The sequence below is a fragment of the Crocodylus porosus genome, unplaced genomic scaffold (assembly GCF_001723895.1).
Source record: "Crocodylus porosus isolate Cpor-Errol unplaced genomic scaffold, CroPor_comp1, whole genome shotgun sequence".
NCBI lineage: Eukaryota > Metazoa > Chordata > Crocodylia > Crocodylidae > Crocodylus > Crocodylus porosus.
In genome coordinates, this window is record NW_017728886.1 from 67,853,536 (window position 1) to 67,863,498 (window position 9,963).

Below are 9,963 nucleotides of genomic sequence, written 5' to 3' on the forward strand. Positions count from 1 at the left end.
GCGATCCGGCGCCCCTCACGCCTCCCCGGCCCTCTGCTCCCCCGAGGGGGCTAACCTAGACCCCCGCTGCGGCCCCCAGCACCCCGCTGGCTTTCTGCAGGCCCTGGCTTCCCCCCTCCCCGATACGCATCCCCCTGCAGGCCCGGAGCCGGCTCCCCCTCACACGCAGCCCCCACCCCCTTGCAGGCTCTGAGTGGGCTGCCCCTTCCCTCCCCCCCTTTTTCACCATCCCTTGCAGGCACCCACTCTCCTCCTTCACCCCCTGCACATACTAATCCCCTTCCCCCCCACCCCAGACACTTTTTCTGGTGTCGATTCTCTGCCCCCACTGGGCCACTGGGTGCCCCCTCACGCACACAGCTAAGCTGCTCGTGGCCCCGTGCTCTTGCCCTGGAAACCCATGACACCCCAGTCCCATTGTAGCCAGGCACTGATGATGAGCTTCCTTCCATTTCCCCCCACGTGCCTTTCAGCGCAGAAAGGGGATGGGGGACATCCCATTTACATCGGGGCTGGGCAGTAGTGGGTCGTGATGACTGGTCTCCCATGTGCAGTTTGGGGGAGATTAGAAGGAATTATTGAGAGCTTCCCTGATCTTTGCTGTCGTCTTTTTTTCTAGCCCCTCTCCTCTCACTGGGAGGAGGCGTTAAAGTCTGTCCCCTCCCCCAGTATATTGCTGGTGCGCTCAGACCACTGCTGTGTGAGGTTCCTGTCTGCGGAGCCCGTGGGGAGGGGGAGAGAGGAGGACCCTTTAAAGAGAGCACAACCCAAACACAGAGTGAGATTGTCCATTTCCTTTCTCTGTGTGTGTTCATTGTCTGTTCCCCGCGCCCCATGGTGTCTCCTCTCCAGGTTTGGGGTGTGTGGTGGGGGGGTCGCTATGTCGGATGACGATTCGAGGGCCAGCACCAGCTCCTCCTCATCTTCATCCTCCAACCAACAGACAGAGAAAGAGACAAACACGCCTAAGAAGAAGGAAAGTAAAGTCAGCATGAGTAAAAACTCCAAACTCCTCTCCACCAGCGCCAAGAGGTGAGACTATTAGCAACAAAACACCGCCTCGCTGCTGTCTCTGCTTGTCCAGCTCTTCTCTTTGCCTCCCTTCCATTGAGCATTAATCACTCGTATTCATTATGACTGGAAATTATACCTTCAACCCCCCCCCCCACTATCTCCATGAAGCAAAGAGCACCTACACACTGTTACTGCTTCTGCCAGCCTCTCCTCCTCCCAAGCACTACCACAGTCTATCTTCCTTCTCAGCAACATCCTTCTTCTCCATAGTTATTGCTCTTCTCATCCCCTTTCTTCTTCAGAAGTATAGATAGCCAGAACTGCATGCAAGTGTAATTCCTGTTTTTTTCTGAACTCTGTGGCCTTAAGCAAACTATTTAACTTCTTCACCAGTTTGCCCATCAGTAAAATGGCGATGACAATTGATTTTTTTTTTTTTTTTTTTTTTTTTTTATAAAGCATTTTGAGCTCTTATTGAAAGGCCTCTTACAAAGTCAGCCCATCAAAACCATCGCTACTGTCCTGTCTCCATGTCATTAGCATTCAGTTCTTGTCTATGTTGGGAAATTGACCCAAATAACTCTTCTACTACTTCAGCCAACACTTTAGTCTGAAATAATTATTCTGCTCATAAGCAACTGGTAGGGGGTGCACGGGGGTCTGACACCAACGCTGTTGGCAGCTCTGACAGGGCCACCAGCATTGATGGCTTCTGCGGGTGCCCCCCTGATTCAGGAGGCACCAGTCAGTCATGATTCTGCTGACAAAACTTAGTATTTTTTCCAGAATATTGTTCCCTTCAGAATATTGTTCCCAGAAGGGAGTCATACTAGAATAGTTAAATTTATTCTAGAACACCGAGCCTAGAATTGCTGTGCTGGTCATTTTTTCCCAGTAGTCAGACCCTTAAAGCTAACTCACTTCTACAATATTACTGCTACCCTCTCTGCTCTGCTTCTCATCTTACCTGAATTCACCACCATCATGCTCCCAAAAGCATGAAGAATGGAGTTTCCAAGCAAACTTCCATTACTTCTTCCACAAACAGAATATTCCATCTACTTAATGGCTTTGCCATGCAGCAGCAAAAAACATCCCAGCTGTAGATGTCAACAGTGTCTGGATTTTTGTCGATTTTTTTTTTTTTTTTTTTTTTTTTTTTTTTTTGGATTTCTCAGCTGATGCCAGTCTGTCACAGCCCAGATTTTGTGGTGTTTAGGCAGTTGGTTAGGCAGACCTCAACAGAGCACATTTACTTAGCAGTCACATAGCCAGTGGCAACAAGGTTTTTTGTAAAGCCTGCTGATTGTAAATTGCCCAATATAAATAGGCTGTGGTTCTCATAACATGTGACAAATGGAAGAAAATGCAAAGGAGAAGGAAGGGAGGCTGGTTGTATGGAGGGGGTAGATATGAAAGTGAAGTGTGAATGGTGCTAGTGAAACTGAGGGGTAGGGGGTGGTGGCTGGGTGGTTGGTGATGGGAAGGGTAGTGTAGTGCTGCATAGGCACAGAGGCTTTTGAAGCAGGAGGCAATGAAGGGACTGGGGTGTTGTTTGGACATGGCAGTTCTGTACATGTAAGTGGGGGGGAGTGCTATATGCTATCGTGGAGGCAATAAAGGAGTTGGAGGTTGTGGGGGCATAAAGGGCCTTGGAGATGTATGGATATTCACTTCCCTTTAGTACTTTTTCCCAGAGATGGCTTGGGAGTGTGTGCCAGTTTGGTTCTACTTCCAGTTGTCTGCCCACCAAGGTCCAGCCCCTTCCCATGGGAAGCAGGTGAAGCCAGTGTTGGCAGTGGAAGATTGTGGCACTAGTTGTTTAGGCCAGAGCAGTGGGACAAGGATGCAAAATCTCCAGGCTACAGCCTCCTACTCAGCCAATGCATTGGGTCTGTTAGGAGAACCTGTCTTATTATGTGTGTGATGGAAGAGGAAAAGGCCCTGTCTTTTCCACCGTGTGGTTTGCAGTGGCGTCTGCCTGTATCATAATGCATCGGTCTGTGGCTCTGGTGTGGTGGTGGGGGGAAATGCAGTGTCTCTTTTACTTTCAGTGTCTCTGGGTATACATGGGAGAGGGTTTTGCATACTTGCACACAGGGTTTTGCGCACACACGCAGCCACAGACTCAAGTGACTGCATTGGTAAAACCTACGTGTTGAGCATGATCCCACATAGTGACTTACCTTTGTTCTCTCTTGTTTTTATTGCCACAGGATTCAGAAGGAATTGGCTGACATCACTTTAGATCCACCTCCCAACTGCAGGTTTGTGGTGGTGGGTTTTTTTGGTTTTTTTTGGGGGGGGGGTTGTGGGGCAGGGAGGAGCTAAAGGATGCTTTTTATTATTTCTAAATACTGTATCTTCATAGGTTATAGATACAGTGGATGAACGACTGTTTAGATTAACATAAATACTTTCATGAATTCTTGGATGACATAAAATACTCCCCCTGTGGGGGAAAGCTCAAGAGATTGCATGTGTTTTGACATGAATTTTCTGTTTGTTTTGTTTTTTCATAATTGCATTAGAATTTGTCACACTGCCCATGCATATGGTTCTGAAACTGGTCAGTAAGAAAGTGTGTGAAAACTTGCCCCTTGTTGGGTTTTTTTCCCTCTGGTTTAAAAATCTAACACTTGACTGTGTTAATCTTATTTATATAAGAGTACTGCCAAAAAAGCAAAGAATAGTAAAAGACTATGGGTTCTTTTCAGCTTTTTGCTAAGCAGTAACAAGGGTGGAGGGGAGGTGTGAGTTCATCAGTCAGTATGTGTACCAAAGAAGACAGTCTGGCATCTAATAAAATAAGAGACTGGAGCATGCTCTTGGCCTCTATAAAATGGTTATTTGAACTATATTTTAAAGATGTAAACACTTTGTTCAATATACCTACAAAATGTTATTTTGTTCCTCTCTGAGTTGTCTTGGCTTCCCTGATGCCACTCAGCATTTGGGGATGAAACAGCCTTTGGTTGTTTCTGTTGAACAGAAAGACTGCTTTCAGCCTGGTCTCTGTCCACTTCAGTTGCTGTAGACCTATTTCCAAAGAGCTTCTTTAGTTCTTTATCTGACTGCTCAGATCTTCCTGCTACTGCTGAGCCAGGTCTGAAGCTTTTGATGTCAGTCATGACAGCAATTAAAAGAAAAATGCCATTTAACAATTCAGAATTGGTCTCTTAGTTATTCGGAGTGGATTTTCCACTCACTTTTATAGTGTTAGCACTTTGAAGTTTCTTACTCTCCTGTTTTGGTCAGCAGGGAGACATTAGCATTGGAGTTAGGTGAAGGGGTCCTGAATAGCCTTTTCAGGACCCCTTTCTCAGGCCTTAACTGCAGTATCTGGGGATGGGAAGACAGTATGCAAGAACAAGGCAGATCTAGAGTGAAAGAAAGTTTACCTTTATTTAAAGGTTCAGCTAAAAGACACCTCTGGCCCTTGTTGCCAAAAATCAGCAACTGTACTGATGGGTGATACACCAAAGAAAAAAGGAGATTGTCATATTTTTACATTTTTGTTTTTTTTAATAAAAATATATTTTTAAGATGGCTTAAAATTTGACTAGATGAATTGAAATAGTTCGGTGGTTAATAGGCAAGGAATGCTTTTTATGTAATAGTAAGGTGTGTAGCATTTGAAAAATAGCTAATGAGTTTTGTACTCTTCAGATACTGCTAAATTGCTTTAATGGTGTTATTGTGCCCAGGAACTGTTGTGAGGGGCACCTCCTATGTTTCTTTATAAAGAAATCAGGTTGCAGCTTTCATGCAGAGCCTCCTATAAATGATGTCAAAATCCTAATGTTCTTTTATCTACTTGTTGCTTTTCCTGGGTCAAGATTAGTTACCATATGAGTTTTTTCAAAATGTATATTATGTAGCCATAAAAGTGTTTTCTTACTAACATAATGTAGTTCATTGGCAGTTATATATTTTGAGGCACCTATAGACAAGTTTGCACTGTTTCAGCCTTTATGAATGGTTTTAATGGTGGAAATTAGTTCACTGTGCAAATAGTTATAATAATAGCAAGCTGATGTCCTGCATTCTTTCTGGTCTTCAGATGAATGAGTGGAAGTTGGCAGTTCTATTTAGCAAACACTTTTTTATAACAATATTTAACCTTAAGTATGTTGATAAAGGAAAAAAAATCTGTACTTTTCTTTGTGAAAGCAGGTCTGCTAGTCTTGATGTAGAACTAAATTTTCATATTTCTTATTGAGAATAAGTGAGTGGGTCTGTTAAGTTTAAAATGGCAAATGCCTTAGATTTCCTGAAATGCCATAGGCTTGATGCTGTAAACAACAGACTTGTAAAAGTGTAGGCAGATGCTGATTGCCACAATGGTGAGATGAATTCCAGCTACTAAAGATATGTGGAGTGCTTATGTCCCATGGAAGTAGTCAAATTAGGAGTGTGAAGAGATTATGCAATTGAGATGCTCAAGTTGCTGTGTTAAGGCTGTAAGACTGTTGTGGGGAAGCCCTACATTAGTACCACTGCCTTCAATTATTCCTTTTTTTTTTCTCTGAACTTTTCACTGTGAGGGAGTGACTAAAGTTGGTTTCTGAGCTTAATTTTAAGTCTTATCTATTCGTTACTTTTAAAAGACTTCATAATGCTAAAAAAATCGCTTATCCCACCCTTCCCCAACCCCCACTGCTCAAGCCTTTCATCTCATTGCTCCCTTTGTGTCTTTTCTCGTACGCTTCTGTGCATTCCCTATATGTACTCTATGCTACTCTGTATGTAGGATGGGGGCTCCTTTATTCCTCCATTCCATTCTTTAAGGCTTATCTCAAAGCTCAGTTCTTAGGAGGAACCCTGTAAGATGTGGTGTAAAGGGACCTAAACCCTGTGGACTTCCAATGAGACTTAGGTTCCTAGGTATCTAAGTCACTTTTGAAAATTTAGCTGCTCTAGAAATATTTACCTTTTGTCTCATTAATATAAAACTAATTCAGTGTCATTCTGAAGGCTAACAGCTTCCTCAGCCAACTACTTGACCTTTTGTATTCACCATCACTGTTGTCTGGAATGCCTTGGCAAGAGAGGAAGGTGACATCTCCTTCTGCTTGCCAGCTCCTTCTTGTTTTCAGGGTCTTAATTTAGGGCCTGCTTGCTGAGCACCTTAAATTGCCACTGAAGTCAGCAGGAGTTCAAAACATTCAACATGCTGAGTTCCTTCTGAATTACCACGATCTTAGACTAGAAACTCTGTTGCTTGATTTATTTAATTTTTTAATGGCTTTTTCAAAGCCATATAGGAGGCTTTGAAAGTCAGGAGTTTTATTTTGATTTTTTTTTGTAGGGTTACAAATGTATGTTCAGCCTTTACTCAAAAAAAAATAGACTTTTTGCCTGCTGAAGCCTTTCTGTTGGCAGTATATTTAAAATAATACTTGGATATTTGCTGATTTCTGTTGGAGAGAGTTTGTGTTCTCTTAAATGTAGGTGGCTAATTTTAAGTGAGTCTTGTTTTTCTCTCATCTCATGTATATTAACATTTTACTTGACGAGACTGAGAGAGAGAAAAGGGCTGAAAAGCTTTAATTTCCTTTTGTCCTTTAATGAGATGGTTTGGCCTCTGACACTGGTGATGAGAGGTAGAGAATCTGTTTTTTGATTGGGGATGTCAGGTTAGAAAAGCTAGCCCCAACTTTCAAATCCAAAAGATGATCATTTTGTGACATTGCGATTAACTTCATAGGCTTTAAATAGTGCACATTTACATCAGACATAATTAAATTTCATTTCTCTTTCTAAATATTAGGCCTTTCATTTTATCAAAACAAACTAACTTATTAAGAGAACTCAAAGAAGAATATGTTGAGATTCTTGTTCTTTGTTATTATATGTGGATGCTGTTAATAGTGCTATCTCAGCACCTCTTTATATTACAAATTCAAGGGTATCATGGAAGTGGCATTCTCTAACTTTACTTCAAATGTTAAAATATGATTCTAGCTTGCCATTTAAACAGGGTTAACTGTCTAATTGTGTTCAGGAATATCATGACAACCTTGGTACTGCTCTTACAGGGTTTCCAAAGTGTTAGCAGGAACAGTAGTATAAATGACTGTCTAGATTTGTTACTGCATGTCTTCATATATTTGAGCAGCAGTATATATGGGCATCTCACAATCTGAAATCTGTGGAGCCCTGTGAAGTAAATATTTATTCCCAATTTTCTGATGAACAGTGAAGGCAGGGAGAGACCAAGTAACTTGCCCAGGGTCACACAGGAAGTCTATGGCAAAGCAGGAACTGAACCAAGGTCTTCTGTGTTCCAGACAAACACCCTCCCAATTTCTCTGGAACTGTATAGTTCATGCTTTAGATCTGACGTTCAGAGGGAGCCATAAGGAATTGACAGAATTTAAGCCTGATCATTTAATTCTATCTATTTTTTTTCTCTCTGTATAGAGGGATCAAAATGTATATTAATTAAAACTTACTAATGTCCATTTTAAACTTTCAGCTCTTTGCTAAGCAGTAACAATAGTGGAGGGCAGGTGAGAGTTCATCAGTCAGTATGTGTACCAAAGAAGACTGTCTGGTATCTGATAAAATAAGAGGCTGGAGCATGCTCTTGGCATATGGCACATAACTTAATGAAGAGAGGTTGAGGGAACTGGGTTTCTTCAGTTTGCAGAAGAGAAGACTGAGGGGGGATTTGATAGCAGCCTTCAACTACCTGAAGAGTGGTTACAAAGAGGACAGAACTAGACTGTTCTCAGTGGTGGCCAGAGGCGACACATAGGGGGTGCAAGTACACCCCCTGAGAGAACCGGTGCACCCCTTGTCAGGCCACGCTCCCTGTGTGGCAGGGGGGGCAGGCAGGAGCACCAGTGCCCCCCTTGCAAGCGCTGAACAGGGAGCAGGGCCGCCAGCAAATGCAGCCGCGGTGCTTCTGGAAATGGCTGTGGAGCTCCAGAAGCAGTGCAACCGCTTTTGCAGTGAATGAGATCAGAGCCCCTCCAGCCAGCATGATTGGCTGCCTGTGGACCCCACCCCCGGTTGCTGACTCGTGTCAAGGGGGGGCACGTGCCCCCCCGACTCAAGAGGAACCAGACACCCATGGTGGTGGCAGATGACAGAACAAGGAGCAAGGGTCTCAAGTTGCCGCAACTGGGAAGTTCAGGTTGGATATTAGGAAAACTCTCACTAGAAGGGTGGTGAAGCACTGGATTGAGTTACCTGGACAGGTGGTGGAATCTCCATCCTTAGAGGTTTTTAAGGCCCAGTTCAACAAAGCCCTGGCTGGAATGATCTAGTTGGGGATGGTTTGTTCTGCTTTGAGCAGGGGTTTGGCCTAGATCAGTGGTTCTTAACCTTTTTTTGTACCAGGATGCATTTGTAAACATCAATGGCCAGTCCTGACCCACTGCCCCCTGGCTCCAGGCCCCAGTCCCCCAGTGTGTGGGGCAGTGGGAGTGTGGGGCAGGGGGGAAGTTCCAAATAGCCCCTCACAGGCGGGAACTCTGCCAGCCTGCAAAGGAAAAAACACTGTTTCCTACATTTTTCTCCTTTAAAGGAGAATCCATTTTTAAAGTTTTTGTTCATGATCCTTTCATATATTCCTGCAACCCACTTTTGAATCACGACCCACAGGTTGAGAAATACTGAACTAGATGACCTCCTGAGGTCCCTTCCAACCACTGGCAACATGTAGGGGGTGCACATGCACCCCCTGAGCTTGGCGGTGCACCCCCTGCAAAAAGCGCCACTGATTGCTGCCGGCGGTGCCTGCAGGTAGTCTCCATGTGCCACCCCCCTCTTGCTGCCGCCATGGTCACAGCTGCCTGTGGGCGTTCACTGCCACACCATTGCCACCGCTGCCTGAGGGCAGTTGCTGTGCCCCCCCTCCCTCCCCAGCCTCGGGGTGCATGCAGCATTCATGCTTCCAACTCTAATTTTCTATAACTTAGGCAGAAATAACATGTTATATTACTTTTCAAATTTATCACGTAAAAAGCTGCCTTCTGCAAGGTCCAGAAGCAATGACCTTTAGCAGGGAACATCCTGTCACCTTTCCACTATTTAAATAAAATAAAATAAAAGACATAGCATTGTTACCTGATTCTTCCTGTCGAGTTCTCTTAAATTCCTAGGACAACCATCACTCTCTTTGAGGCTATTGTGTGAGTAAAAAGGCAGCTCTTAATATACATATCTCAGACTGTAGGTTGGTAAGAAGCCCTACACTTCCAAATTGTGGGGGTGGAAAAGCCATCATTTTAAAAACTCTACAGTGAGGAATTAAGATTTGCAGACTAATGTGAAGTCTGCAGAATATTTGTGGTTCAAATGCTGTTTTGAACCCTCTTATTTTAATTAATGCACTTCACTTGCATACTCAGAAGTGTAGCACTTGTTTTGACTACAGTTGTTTTTATATTTCTGAGAATTTTATATGAATACACTTTCTAAATAGCTTTAACTTGGATTAATGTTTAACTGGTCTTGCTTCAAAATGTAACGCGTTATCTAAGAAAATACTGTAATTTTTAAACCACAGTACAGTAAATATAATTTATTTTTTTAATTGCATGCTAGAAAGACCTTCCTGAATATAGTCATTTTTATATGAATTTTATATAATTGAATTCTGAATGTATCTGGACTGAAGTTAAGATATTTCCAGGTTTTTTCATATGTACCTGGTCACGGAGTCATGTAAGTGCCCCGTGACTGTGAGTGTGATTGGCAGAGCTGCCAATCACCCGGGCAGCTCAGGTGCCGGTTACCAGCGCGACCAGGTGGGTCAGGTGGCCAGAAGGGGGCAGGGCCAGGCCTTTGGACATAAGGAAGAATTTCTTTACTGTCCAAGCCCCCAAGGTCTGGAACAGTCTGCCAGCGGAGGTGGTTCAAGCGCCTACATTGAACACCTTCAAGAGTAAATTGGATGCTTATCTTGCTGGGATCCTATGACCCCAGCTGACTTCC

General features: G+C 43.7%; 1 protein-coding gene across 2 annotated transcripts in view; it reads left to right on the top strand.

Annotated features, from left to right (window-relative positions):
- The first annotated feature begins 427 nt into the window (after positions 1-427).
- UBE2E1 (ubiquitin conjugating enzyme E2 E1) overlaps positions 428-9,963 on the top strand; it is a 59,929-nt gene continuing 50,393 nt past the window's right edge. The window contains exons 1-3 of one of the 2 annotated variants that reach the window (XM_019535976.1): positions 428-778; positions 944-1,032; positions 3,231-3,281. In XM_019535976.1, the coding sequence (XP_019391521.1) occupies positions 992-1,032; positions 3,231-3,281 (92 nt within the window). In that variant the 5' untranslated portion in view covers positions 428-778; positions 944-991. Of the gene's footprint in view, positions 779-815; positions 1,033-3,230; positions 3,282-9,963 lie in introns of those variants that run through there. The other variant, XM_019535969.1, reaches the window with a different exon arrangement.